Raw genomic sequence first — 15,405 nt, 5'->3', positions numbered from 1 at the left:
ATGAAGCCAGTGTGATGCACGGGTTGAAAAACGTTCCAAAGAAGGATTTTTCTGACAGACTTTTATGGTAGCGTAAACGTTCTGTTTGTTGTACTGAAGTGAGAGGAGACCATGCAGAACATGTGGAAGCATTAAAACCACCATCTTAACCCTTCTCTGTTTTTTTTTGTTTTTTTTACGAACCCAGTCTCCAATCTTTTTGGGTTCCCGGCATATCTTTCAAAACTGTTCGGAGAATAACGAATTTTCACAAGATAAGGATACGCTCTTCATGAGTTTAAAATTCAGACTCGTACATGTGTGAAGTGAATGCTGATCCATTCATGGGTAGGACAGTGTACATGGTGGGCAACATATTGATAACGTTTTCGTGACAATTGTAAAGTGACATGAGATTGATCTCCGATGTAGAGCACTCAGTATCACATTTATGGTGGCATCAAACGAGAGAGCACCGTAGTCGTACTCCTTCGAGAGCTCAAAAGCGTGTCGTACCTTTAGTCCATTATCGTTTGGGCGTGGATACAATTTCTGTGGATGTAAATTGAAGCCACTGTCTAATATGGACGTGTACCACCTGGCTACACCTCTCTGATTTTAGACAGGCATTAATCTGCCTGTGCTCATCCACTACACTTTGCCCGGTTTTATGATACCTCGATTCCATTTGACAAATATGGCTGTCTAACCTATCTATAAAGTTTTTTCGCAGCACCAGTTACTGTAACATTCTGAAACAAATAGGAGCCGCAGTACGCTTGTAACTGGATTGGAGTGCATTCCCATTGCTTTGCATATCACGCTCGTGGTAAAAACTTTCTTAACATAAGCTCACCAGACATCTTCACTCGCATGGAACACGTACTTCTATATGAAATAACTGCAAATAACTACACCTACCCCATTGGAATTACACATTTGTCACTGGGAAGCGCTATCCGTGGTGTCGAACAAGTACCAGGTTGCTACGTGACCCTATGGCGGTGACTTGTCATACCACTGGAGTGGTATGTATGTGCCTGTCGTTTGTGAAGAAATAGCGTCATTACATGGGTCGACGTAAATGTGTGACAAAATGAGAGAAATGTGCTATCGTATTTGGGCATGTCCAAGAGCACACCATGAAAGACGTTGCCAGATTTTGTATGTGATTTCTGTTCTCTCGGGCATGTCCGACTTACTGGTAAAGAGTATGATGGACGCCAATATTGGACAACGTGTGGCTCAGATCAGACATCTGGCTCACTACTAGCATAAAGGTGGCGCCACACACACACTCACACTCACACACATACACACACACACACACACACACAAACACACACACACACACACAAACACACACACACATATGTGCCTTATCACCCTGCAGTAGCTTCACTGCGTAACATACATCAATTTCCAGTGATCTTACAACCAGCTTTACAAGACATTGACTAGTCATTGCAGCTGGTTGTAATAAATAGAATAGTTAAATCATATATTTGACCAAGAAGATTTTAACTGAAGTGACTGGTTTATTCATTCAGTAACTCTTTGAAATAATTAAAGGTGGCGGTTCTACAAAAATTATTCAAATCATTATTAATGAAATAAATCACCCAGTGAAGATTAAAATAGTGAATTAATGTGAAAATAGCAGATTCCCGAATATTAACTCAAAAAAATGGTTCAAATGGCTCTGAGCACTATGGGACTTAACTTGTGAGGTCATCAGTCCCCTAAAACGTAGAACTACTTAAACCTAACTAACCTAAGGACATCACACACATCCATCCCCTAGGCGGGATTCGAACCTGCGACCGTAGCGGTCGCGCGGTTCCAGACTGTAGCGCCTAGAACCTTTTTTTTTTTAATCTCATTTTGTTCGCTTTTGTTCGTTGCATCTGCTTGGGGCGAACGTCGTAATACATCCGTTTAAGTTCGTTGTTGATCCATTAACTCTTTTTTTTTATTACAGAGGGCAGCTAACCCTCTGACCGAACACGCTGAGCTACCGTGCCGGCAAATAACTGTTCAGAATGCTCATCTCGGCAATACGTCACAAATACTGAATTTTGATTCAAAATGGCTCTGAGCACTATGGGACTCAACTGCTGCGGTCATTGGCCCCCTAGAACTTAGAACTAGTTAAACCTAACTAACCTAAGGACATCACAAACATCCATGCCCGAGGCAGGATTCGAACCTGCGACCGTAGCGGTCTTGCGGTTCCAGACTGCAGCGCCTTTAACCGCACGGCCACTTCGGGCGGCACTGAATTTTGACTAAGCCCCACATCACACAAATGTTTTCAGATTCCCGAAAATTGTTAAAGTATCTATTTTGACCGCATGCCTTCCAAGTTAAACCATCTCTTGAATACTATTCTTACGACCACCCGAAGGTAACAGCCTCTTCGCTTGTGTAACATGAGCTCTCCTTTCGCACCGTCCATTGGCTACCATTGGCCTCTGAAAAACACCTCCCCCACTCCCAACTACAGCGCAGTTGAGCCCCAGTAAACCGCACGATCGTATATAGGAACCGCACCTGTGCGCTACAGTTTGTGTCCCGTCTCAGTTAAAGTCTTTCTTAATAAAACGGAATGCTGAATAAAATAAAAAGCTTAATAAACTGGAGTACTTAATAAAATGTACCACTACGTGACATCGAAATAAGTGTCCAAAGAATAGAAAAGCAACCGGAATCACTCAACAGAGGAAAGTCCACTGGACCTGACGGGATACCAATTCGATTCTACACAGAGTACGCGAAAGAACTTGCCCCCCTTCTAACAGCCGTGTACCGCAAGTCTCTAGAGGAACGGAAGGTTCCAAATGATTGGGAAAGAGCACAGGTAGTCCCAGTCTTCAAGAAGGGACGTCGAGCAGATGCGCAAAACTATAGACCTATATCTCTGACGTCGATCTGTTGTAGAATTTTAGAACATGTTTTTTGCTCGAGTATCATGTCGTTTTTGGAAACCCAGAATCTACTCTGTAGGAATCAACATGGTTTCCGGAAACAGCGATCGTGTGAGACCCAACTCGCTTTATTTGTTCATGAGACCCAGAAAATATTAGATACAGGATCCCAGGTAGATGCTATTTTCCTTCCGGAAGGCGTTCGATACAGTTCCGCACTGTCGCCTGATAAACCAAGTAAGTGCCTACGGAATATCAGACCAGCTGTGTGGCTGGATTGAAGAGTTTTTAGCAAACAGAACACAGCATGTTGTTATCAATGGAGAGACGTCTACAGACGTTAAAGTAACCTCTGGCGTGTCACAGGGGAGTGTTATGGGACCATTGCTTTTCAAAAAAATGGTTCAAATGGCTCTGAGCACTATGGGACTTAACTTCTAAGGTCATCAGTCCCCTAGAACTTAGAGCTACTTAAACCTAACTAACCTAAGGACATCACACACATCCATGCCCGAGGCAGGATTCGAACCTGCAACCGTAGCGGTCACGCGACTCCAGACTGTAGCGCCTAGAACCGCTCGTTCACCCCGACCGGCCATTGATTTTCACAATATATATAAATGACCTAGTAGATAGTGTCGGAAGTTCCATGCGGCTTTTCGCGGATGATGCTGTAGTATACAGAGAAGTTTCAGCATTAGAAAATTGTAGCGAAATGCAGGAAGATCTGCAGCGGATAGGCACTTGGTGCAGGGAGTGGCAACTGACTCTTAACATAGACAAATGTAATGTATTGCGAATACATAGAAAGAAGGATCCTTTATTGTATGATTATATGATAGCGGAACAAACACTGGTAGCAGTTACTTCTGTAAAATATCTGGGAGTATGTGTGCGGAACGACTTGAAGTGGAATGATCACATAAAATTAATTGTTGGTAAGGCGGGTACCAGGTTGAGATTCATTGGGAGAGTCCTTAGAAAATGTAGTCCATCAACAAAGGAGGTGGCTTACAAAACACTCGTTCGACCTATACTTGAGTATTGCTCATCAGTGTGGGATCCGTACCAGATCAGGTTGACGGAGGAGATAGAGAAGATCCAAAGAAGAGCGGCGCGTTTCGTCACAGGGTTATTTGGTAACCGTGATAGCGTTACGGAGATGTTTAGCAAACTCAAGTGGCAGACTCTGCAAGAGAGGCGCTCTGAATCGCGGTGTAGCTTGCTTGCCAGGTTTCGAGAGGGTGCGTTTCTGGATGAGGTATCGAATATATTGCTTCCCCCCCCTACTTATAACTCCCGAGGAGATCACGAATGTAAAGTTAGAGAGATTCGAGCGCGCACGGAGGCTTTCAGACAGTCGTTCTTCCCGCGAACCATACGCGACTGGAACAGAAAAGGGAGGTAATGACTGTGGCACGTAAAGTGCCCTCCGCCACACACCGTTGGGTGGCTTGCGGAGTATAAATGTAGATGTAGTATGTTTCGCCTTAAGGTATTTACATTACATAAAAGTTCAGTTTCTTCTGGTTCAGGCGGTACCAGATAACATATATTACAGTCAATAATTTCATATAAATAATTAATAATGTAGTTCTGCACAGTATAGTATAAAAGAAATAACTAACAACTAGAATGCATAGATGATTGATGATGAAAGTTTCATTCTGGATTCACTCACAGCGTTCATGTGGGGAATATGATAATTTGACCCTGGTATGCACTAAATCTGTGTTATAACTTATTATTAGATTGATTCTGGCTGTGTAGCACTCACAACCGATAGCTATAGTGCAATTCTACAGTCTGTTACAATGTCTAATGAGGCCAAGCGTAGTGCTCCCCCATGATTAAGCTTCACATAATCCTCAACAGATTTACTTCTGTTCAAAAGCTAATTTCTGTTTTATTAGAGATATCATATACTTCAGTGTTTTAATAGAAGCATATGCCTGCTTAGTGATGTTCGTGTACTCGGATAAGTTCTACGATGAGCGGCTGAGTTACAATTGGATCTTTAATCTTTTGATATTCTTTGACTTTTAAAAGTAACGGGAGTCTCGGTTCTTAGTTCCGGCGAAGCGTCCCGTCCGCCGCTGTTCCCTTAACGAGCGTGAAATTGCACGCCTTGTACCTGCGCTGGCCTGTCCTACGTATCAAATCACTAACCGCCGCTGGGTTGGGATTTATCCCGTGCCGCTCAGGCTAGTGGCCGGATTTCGCCGCCGTGGCTGAACGATACTTTCGTGCTCTCAAGATTTTAACATAGCTGGCTGCGCCTCCTCCAGCGTATGTGTTATGTTAGAATGGGTTGGGTCCACTCATTCAGGTTACCATGATTATGAAACAGGATGCTGATTTCAACTTGCTCAGTGAACACGTGATGCCCTTTCAACTACTTCTTCATGACAAGGATGCTGTGGACACTGCTGCCTTCCAAGATGACATCAGCCGTGCTCACAGAGCAGCACTCATACGTTTCTATGGCGAACACTCATACACCCTACCGCACCTCAGCTCGCCCACTACACCTGCCGATCTTTATCCCATAGGATATCTATGCAGTCTCTGGATCAGCGGTTTAAACGTACCATTCAGTATCTCTTTCGTCTTGTATGCCAACGGGATCTGAGGTCATCAGTCCCCTAGAACCTAGAACTACTTAAACCTAACTAACCTAAGGACATCACACACATCCATGCCCGAGGCAGGATTCGAACCTGCGACCGTAGCGGTCACGCGGTTCCAAACTGAAGCGCTTAGAACCGCACGACCACACCGGCCGGCTCATCTCCATTAACTGGCTTCAGCTTCAAGTGACATATCTGCAGATACTTTTGGACTCTCTTCCTTGCCGAATTGAAGGCACTTTCAAGGCTAGATTCGGTGTTGTGCGATATTAGCGCGATGCTTCTAGAAATGGCAAAATTTTCGTCCATTGTTGTTATGTATTGCATTCCTAAATTTTTCAGTTATATAACTTTTTCTGGGTTCCTTGTATGTCCAATTTGTGTAAAATTGTGTACTTTGTCCAGGAATGAAATATCTGGTGTCGTGTGTTTACAGTGGAGAACCTGGCGGAGGGACAGCACACGGCTTCGTCCATAGTAAAGCAGGGGCAGGTATCCAGCCTGGCGGTGGATGGCGACAGGACCACATGCACCATTCTGGATCGCGCCACCACACAGCGCTACTGGCAAGTCGATCTGCCGCCAGGTGTGCGCATCGGTCACGTCGCCATCACCATCTCCCCCCTTGACGGTAAGTCACCATCTCTGTTCAGTTAAACCTAATATCAACATCCACCAAACACGGCGGTACGTCAGTGTTTCTGTTCAGTTAACTGATCTTACCACCTCCCCCACACACGATTGGTCAGCGTGTCTGTGCCGTCAAACCTGGTCTTATCGTCTCCACCAAGCACTGTACGTAAACGACATTTTAAGTCAAACCTCATCTCACCACCCACACACCCATTTACGGTAAGGCAGGCTATAACCCTGGCTCACTGTTCGCCAGCCACTGTTAGTAATGCGAAGCACGTATCTTCCACTCATTCAGTGACCCTCCTTAATTATAATTGGACTCACCATTCCCCATTAGTCGAATTGTGTAACATGGAATCTGTTCTTTGCGTGTGCATGGAGAAAATACAGAACCAACGGTTGCAAAAAATTTTATTCCCCATCTAGATTACATATAATTCTAATGTTGCACCTGGCTTGGGATTCATCGAAAAATCTTTAGATCTTTAACGCCAAGGAAGATAAAATTGCTAACCATAATAAGATTATAGCCTAAGGTTAATACGAGGGCGTACTGAGTAGTAGTGTGTCCAAACTTTTTACTCTGTTTTCAATATAGGTTGAAATGTTACGTTTCATGTGTATTACTTGGTCGATTTGCTCGGTTCGCTGACGCAAGTTGCAACCCTGTGACGCTAGAGGGCAGCGAATTGTAGAATGTAACATGGTTGCGTGTAACGTAACTATGTTGGTACACAAGGAACAGTGTGCTGTAATCGAGTTTCTATCAGCACAATACGTTCCTCCAGTGAAATCTATAGATCACTGAATCGTGTTGTTTGACCTCGTAATGAAGGAAATGGTGGCGGTAACTTCAACGTAGGTAACAAAACTCGGAGTGAAGGAAAGCGTGGTCGCGGGTTTGAATCCTGCTTCGGGCATGGATGTGAGTGATGTCCTTAGGTTAGTTAGGTTTAAGTAGTTCTAAGTTCTATGGGACTGATGACCACAGAAGTTAAGTCCCATAGTGCTCAGAGCTTTTCTTTCTTTTTTTTTTTTTTTTTGAGGAAGGCGTACGACAACCAACACAACTCATCAGAATCGATTTGATGAACCCATCAGAGTAAGTCGTCGGGTAAGACAGGCACTGCTTTCAGGAAAGTGAGGCGTATTACAAGAGCGTGTACAGGTCATCGTTGCAGAGCTGTGGTGCAGCAAACTTTGTGCACCGTGGGTCCCTGGAATGTTCATTCGTGTCATGAAACAGAGGAAATTGGATGCTTGTCAAAACTTTATTTGCGTTTTGAGCGCGATGGTGATGTGTTCCTCAATAACATTGTGACAGTTGCTGAAAGGTGGGTTCAGCATTTTGACCCCGAAAACCAGAGAGCATTATTGGAATTCAGCCTCTATGGGTAATCGACGCCAAAATTTCGAGACGATGCCATCAGGAGTCAAAGTCATGCTTACAGCGTTCTGCCTTGTTTAAGGTGTGGTGGCTTTAGAATTCATGCCTTAAGAGACCACCATAATCTCTGCAAGGCACTGCGAGACCCTCAGAAAACTGAAAGCACTTATAGGGGAAGTTTTCCACACATGGAGCTCCTCCTCCTTCAGGAAGGCAGTACCAGAGCGCTGCGGCATCTGCAACAGTCAAACACCTCGGTTTCACTCTCATCGATCATCCTCCATACTGTCTCGACTGGGCCCTATCCAATTTCCATCTGCTGCCAAAACTTAAAGAACAACTTCGAGGACTTCACTTTCAAAAAATGGTTCAAATGGTTCTGAGCACTATGGGACTTAACATCTGAGGTCATCAGTCCCCTAGACTTAGAACTACTTAAACCTAACTAAACTAAGGACATCACACACATCCATGCCCGAGGCAGGATTCGAACCTGCGACGGTTGCGATCGCGCGGTTCCAGCCTGAAGTGCCTAGAACCGCTCGGCCACGCTTTCCGGCGGACTTCACTTTGACTGTGATGAAGCGGCGCAAGCAAAGATGAGCTGGTGAATCTGTCACCAAAGCCAAACATTCTATAGTGACGGTACCTTCAACATGGCCCGTTGCTGGGAGAAATATGTTCGTCGCCAGGGAGACTATGCGCAGAAATAAATATGTAGACATGACGAATAAAGATGTAGAATGTTAATGAAGATTGTGTTATTTAAAAACCTTAAAGAATTTTCAACTTAAAAAATTCGCAACGCACTACTTTTTAGCAACCCCTCGTAACACTAGTGTTGCACAATTTCTAAACAAACTGTACCAGAAGTAATTCAGTATCTACACTACTGGCCATTAAAATTGCTATACCACGAAGATGACGTGGCACCGACGCGAAATTTAACCGACAGGAAGAAGATGCTGTGATATGCAAATGATTAGCTTGTCAGAGCATTCACACAAGGTTGGCGCCGATGGCGACACCTACAACGTGCTGACATGACGAAAGTTTCCAAGCGATTTCTCATACACAAACAGCAGTTGACCGGCGTTGCCTGGTGAAACGTTGTTGTAATGCCTCGTGTAAGGAGGAGAAATGCGTACAATGACGTTTCCGACTTTGATAAAGGTCGGATTGTAGCCTATCACGATTGCCATTTATCGTATCGCGACATTGCTGCCTCGTTGGTCGAGATCCAATGACTGTTAGCAGAATATGGAATCGGTGGGTTCAGGAGGGTATACGGGACACCGTTCTGGATCCCAACGGCCTCGTATCACTAGCAGTCGACGTGATAGGCATCTTATCCGCATGGCTGTAACGGATCGTACAGCCACGTCTCGATCCCTGAGTCAACAGATGGGGACGTCTGCAAGACAACAACCATCTGCACGAACAGTTCGACGACGTTTGCAGCAGCATGGACTATCAGCTCGGAGACAATGGCTGTGGTTACCCTTGACGCTGCATCACAGACAGGAGCGCCTGCGACGGTGCACTCAACGACGAACCTGGTTCCACGAATGGCAAAACGTCATTTTTTCGGATGAATCCTGTTCACAGCATCATGATGGTCGCATCAGTGTTTGGCGACATCGCGGTGAACGCACATTGGAGGACTGTATTCGTCATCGCCATACTGGCGTATCACCCGGCGTGATGGTATGGGGTGCCCTTGGTTACACGTCGCGGTCACCTCTTGTTCGCTCTGACGGCACTTTGAACAGTGGACGTTACATTTCAGATGTGTTACGACCCGTGGCTCTACCCTTCATTCGATCCCTGCGAAACCCTACTTTTCAGCAGGATAATGCACGACCACATGTTGCAGGTCGTGTACGGACCTTTCTAGATACAGAAAATTTTCGACTGCTGCCCTGGCCAGCACATTCTCTAGATGTCTCACCAATTGAAAACGTCTGGTCAACGGTGGCCGAGTAACTGGCTCGTCAGAATACACCAGTCACTACTCTTGATGAACTGTAGTATCGTGTTGAAGTTGCATGGGCAGCTGTACCTGTACACGCCATCCAAGCTCTGTCTGACTCAATGCCCAGTTGTATCAAGACGGTTATTACGGCCAGAGGTGGTTGTTCTGGGTACTAATTTCTCAGGATCAATGTACCCAAATCGCCTGAAAATGTAATCACATGTCAGTTCTAGTATAATATATTTGTCCAATGAATGCCCGTTTATCATCTGAATTTCTTCTTGGAGTAGCAATTTTAATGGCCAGTAGTGTACAAGACTAGTCCGTCAGTTTCTATAAGCAATTTGCGTGCTACCCTCTAGAGAAAGACATTGGTGAGATGCTGTTCACGAATTGTGCAAAAGAAAGCCAGTAGGGAGGAGTGTGTGTGCGCGCGCGTGCGCGTTGTGCTGGGAACGGCAAGGTTGCTCTTCTGTGCGGATCTCTACCCATGGTGGCGATTCAAAGTCATGGGGTGGGCACCCTGCATTCCTGAAGGCGTTTAGCCCTACGTAGTGTGAACTACAGTATGCAGCATTGCAATTTCCTGCCATAATATGTGATTTGTTTCCTATCAGGAAGGGTATGACGACAGTGTTTAACATTCTTGCTACATACTAAGAAGCATCTGACCACTCTTTAGAAATTATTACATCGGATGTGGTGTGATATCCAAGAGTTCCGCACATCACGATTGAAAGATCTGGAGTGAATGTGAACGTATGCTTTCCTGGCATATACAGCTGGTGAAGACTTCTCGGGCTTCCAGCCGGGTGGCGGTGTCTTCCAACTGCGACGTTTCGACGAGTGACATACTCATCATCTTCTGGCGAAGTGACGAGACTTTGTGGATGCCTGTCCCTTTATACCTGCGGCGTGCCCCCCACCACGTGGCCGCGGGAGGCTGGATCCAGCGGAGCCCATGGGCGGTGTGGAAGGGGAGGCGGGTGCGCCGTTCGTATCTACGTCAGAGCATTCCGGTCGCGTCTCGCGAGCTGGACGGTTCTTGGTGCGTTCACGGCGTATTGCGGCTAATGCTGGGTGCCATGCCGCGCTAAGTTGAAACCTTCGTCCCTGTTCACAAGATTCTCGTGACAGACGGAAGCAAGACCTGTCGCTGACATTTCAGTTTGGTTGGTTGACTGATTTGGGGAAGGGGACCAAATAGCGAGGACATCGGTTCCAGAATATTTCAGAATGACACTGAGTGGTGCATTTGACTCTGGCTATGTTGTCTGTGGCATGGCGGCAGTGGCAAACGACGCATGATTCATCAAGATCTCAGCCTAACTTCCAGTAATATGTTATCCACAGTTCGTGGTGACACTCCGCCTGTAACTTCATACCGGATTTCAATTGTTGTTTTCTGCCTATTCCTCAGAATCAGTCCAAAATTCTTACTATCTACTCGGGTTGTTGTTCTACTGGAAAAACGTATCCCAGTTCAAGCTGGACGTGCACTTCCTCTGGGCACGCTGTGTTGCGACCTTCACCTATAAATTACCGACAACTTTCCACATCCAATAGCGATCACACACTTCTCTAATAGTGTACCTGCATAAATGGCTTCTTGCTGCACCTGAAATGTTAAAAATATTCACACATTACACACATCAAAAGAAGTTTTGCATCATCTCGGTTCCGAGAGTTCCGGAACCTGTACAGAAAATTGAAGTAGAGATCAACATAAACATCATTTCCGGCCTTTTTATTGCTCGTGAAATCCACATATTGCATGTTTTACCACCATACACCGAGACCTTCAGAGGTGGTGGTCCAGATTTCTGTACACACCGGTACCTCTAATATCCAGTAGCACGTCCTCCTGCATTGATGCTTGCCTGTATTCGTCGTGGCATACTACCCACAAGTTCATCAAGGTTCGGCGTAGAGCCCTCAGAGTGGTTAGTGGGTCATGTCCATAACAGCCCTTTCCAAACATATGCAAGGCATGTTCGATAGGGTTCATGTCTGGAGAACATGCTTGCCACTCTAGTCGAGCGATGTCGTTGTCCTAAAGGAAATCATTCAAAATACGTGCACGACAGGGGAGCGAATTATCGTCCATGAAGACGAATGCCTCGCCAATATTCTGCCGATATGGTGGCACTATCGGTCGGAGGATGGCATTCACGTATCGCACAACCGTTACGGCAGTTACGGCGCTTTCCATGCCCACCAGCTGCGTACATCGGCCCGACATAGTGCCACCCCAAAACAGCAGGAAACCTCCACCTTGCTGCACTCGCTGGACAGTATGTCTAAGGCGTTCAGCCTGACCGGGTTGTCTCCAAACACGTCTCCGACGATTGTCGGGTTGAAGGCATATGCGACACTCATCGGTGAAGAGAACCTGATGCCAATCCTCAGCGGTCCATTCGGCATGTTGTTGGGCCCATCTGTACCGCGCTGCATGGTATCATGGTTGCAAAGATGGACCTCGCCATGGACGTCGGGAGTGAAGTTGCGCATCATGCAGCCTATTGCGCACAGTTTGAGTCGTAACACGACGTCCTGTTGCTGCACGAAAAGCATTATTCAACATGGTGGCGTTGCTGTCAGGGTTCCTCCGAGAATATAATCCGTAGGTAGCGGTCATCCACTGCAGTAGTAGCCCGTGGGTGGCCTGAGCGAGGCATGTCATCGACAGTTCCTGTCTCTCTGTATCTCCTCCATTTCAGGACAACATCACTTTGGTTCACTCCGAGACGCCTGGTCACTTCCTTTGGTGAGAGTCCTTCCTGCACAAAGTAACAATGCGGACGAGATCGAACCGCGACACTGACCGTCTAGGCACGGTTGAAATACAGACAACACGAGCGGTATACCTCCTTCCTGGTGGAATGACTGGAACTAATTGTCTGTCGGACGCCCTCCGTCTAATAGACGCTGCTCATGCATGGTTGTTTACATCTTTGGGTGGGTTTAGTGACATCTCTGAACAGTCAAAGGAACTGTGTCTGTGATGCAATATCCAGAGTCAACGACTATCTACAGGAGTTCTGGGAACTGGGGTGGTGCAAAACTTCTTTTGATGTGTCTAGAAAGAAATTTCAATCTCAAAATTCCATAGGCATGGGAACATAGTACCCTCAGTTGTGTGTGATTCGACCAGAGAGAGATTATGTTTCCGCCGGCGAAAATTTACACGGAGCCTCAAGACAGCCCGAACTGACGTTTGAAAGGGATAAAATGGAATGTATTATTTATGACGCGGTCCTGCTAGCTGAACGACGAAACCGTAAGCGGCTCGCTGGAAGGATGCAAATACAGGTCTCTGCTGATGCTTTTATTTTGTATGTCCTTTCCTGTTTCACTACCGTTCTGGAAGACGATAGGCAAGTTTGACAGCCGTGGCCTGAACTACCTACCTAAAACTTCAGTGCGTGCTGCTCTTTTCTCCGTCGCAGTGTCGTTCGTAGAAATACGGAAATATTCCAACACAGCACAAAACTTCGATACGGAGGAAATAAATGCCGCTATACCTATTACGGCAACACAGTTCTGGTAATATCAACTCTATTCTGAATATTTTTCTTTCACATAGCAGCACCGTTCACACGCTATTTTCGTATATAAATCGGAATCCTCTCCACCGCCAAACTACGCACGTCTGCCCATCGTTTTCTCATGAACATTATCAAGTTCTTCATACTGCGATAATCACTTTATTCGTTCCTAAATATCGCAGAAATACGTTCACTGTCACCACATAAAACGCATCACGGTATTTTCACAGTTAATTCTTATTATAAAATCCACTGTAACAACACTTGGCTCCACCAGTTCGGCCCAGAAGATTTCTTTACTTCGGAATACCATAATACTCGGATTTGCGGGTCAGCCACCATGGGTCGCTCCCCAGAGAAACAAACGGGAAGTTAACGGCGGACTATCGATAGCTGCATGCAACGACATTCAGCTAACAAACCTACTTTCCGATCCCGATAATGACGAAACTTTTAACTTTCTATCAGCGTATTAGTAATCCCAATAGTCGACTAATTCGTTCTTGGCGACTATTACGGAAAACTGGGACATTTTACTGTCCTGCAAAACGTTGCAGTTACGTGAAGGAGTGATAAGAGAATTACAAAAATCCAACATACATTGCTGGAAAGGAGATTTTAGGGATACCGGTCGTGAACACCTGTCATTCTTTAACGATACCCTATCTTACATTGCCGTTGTAAATTGACAGGAAAAAGATATAGTTTAATTGAATATTTGCACTGCGAATTCTCCTTCATGTCTTAGGGGTATCACCTAAAAGCTGAACAAGTGTGGTGTGATTCAAATCTCAGCGAGGCGGGATTCATTATTTTATTATTTTATCAACCCAGTTTTTAATACGACATTGAAGACAAGAATCGTGTGACGAATTTCTGCTGTATATCAATCAGACAACAAATATTTATTTTCTTCTGTCACCCCCACTGAGAAACACAGAAAAATTTAAAACTGAAGCTATAGTAGAACTCACTTATATCCCTGGTATATGTTTTTTAAACCAGTTGTTTATGTCATTCATCAACATTTTTCAGTCACTTAAGTCTCATAAAGCTTCATTCCGTGAAGATTTTCGGCAATGATATCGATTACGATGATTTATTGCACAATACCAGCTGTAACTACTTATTTTAAATCACTTTCTGTAAAATTACTACCGGTCTTTTGCACTCACATAGCACTACTGTTTGTGATTCTTCTACACTGCACCGAATATAATGAACGACCTCTTTTGCAACTAGTGTCACGGCCTCCGTATTACTTTTCTGTGACAACATATCGTAAATACGACATTATAATTCATAGCATGACAGTATTTCTGTTACACAGACTCTATTTCCATTTAAAAATCTGCACTTCCATACACAATTATGTGGCTACTTTAAGCCAGACTGCCGTTGAAGAAAAATGTTCAATCGTTTTCGTTCCGGGGCGGCAATTAGTTGACGTTTGCAATTCATATTTCGTTTCGTATTGCTGCTCTTACTATTTGTCCTGCAGTTAGTATTATTAGCTGTTGCAGTATACAGTCATCCGAGCTCGAACGATGGTGGTCTAGAGCGTTGGTGTATTTCATAACATTTCTGGAAGTGGTAACTATAATCCGTTTCTGTATCTTAAGACCCTTGCAGTTTATACGAGCTAAAAGTGAAGGTACTTGGCTTGAAGCTGTTGCCTCTTCCGCCTGGCTCCCTCGGCAGCGAATTCCGTGTTGCTTACGTTGTCCTGTAGTGTAGCGACGCCGCTGAAGCGGCCCCTCCAGGGGCTACTGGCCCGGCTTGCGATATATGGAGCTCCTGGGTGCTCAGTCGTCGGGTTTCCCCCCAGTCCCCAGCCCCCTTTCTTCTAGACGTTGTCGAGTGTCCCAGAGAGAGACAGTGCCAATACGTTTAAAACCGGCGTGGGAAGGAAGACGCAGGGAGACTTCCTGTCGCCTTAAGCGATCCGCTCTGGAGTTTATGTTTGGGTTTACCCATACGCAGGTAAAAAACAGGACCAGCGTTCTATGTTACGTTCGTGATTCATTGATGTTTTCGGATAATACAACAGAAAGTTTGTTGGCCAGCAGACACGAACGCATGTGTCAAAACAAAAAAAGTCTCCCTTCCTGTCGTTCATATACAATAGGCTCCGTGTGGCTCCCAAAGTAAAGAAGTTGTAACTTCTGTTTTAGATGCAAGTAGCAGATCGTATTTTAATGAAACACCTCATTGTTTCTCAGTGGTTGCTAAAAATGTTTCTCGCGGAGTGCATGACTGAGTATTTCAAGTGGGGCACAGATGCTTATTATCTTGCCGGGATTTGACGAACTTGGTCCATTAA

At 45.2% G+C, this 15,405-nt stretch overlaps 1 protein-coding gene across 1 annotated transcript in view; it reads left to right on the top strand.

Annotated features, from left to right (window-relative positions):
- Nucleotides 1-15,405, top strand: part of LOC126470735 (uncharacterized) — an 803,331-nt gene that overhangs the window by 194,758 nt on the left and 593,168 nt on the right. The window contains exon 3 of the mRNA XM_050098738.1: nucleotides 5,973-6,167. Coding sequence (XP_049954695.1) covers nucleotides 5,973-6,167 — 195 coding nt within the window. The remainder of the gene's footprint in view (nucleotides 1-5,972; nucleotides 6,168-15,405) is intronic.

This window comes from Schistocerca serialis, chromosome 3 (assembly GCF_023864345.2).
Source record: "Schistocerca serialis cubense isolate TAMUIC-IGC-003099 chromosome 3, iqSchSeri2.2, whole genome shotgun sequence".
Taxonomy (NCBI): domain Eukaryota; kingdom Metazoa; phylum Arthropoda; class Insecta; order Orthoptera; family Acrididae; genus Schistocerca; species Schistocerca serialis.
This window is presented reverse-complemented; position numbering and strand designations above follow the sequence as displayed.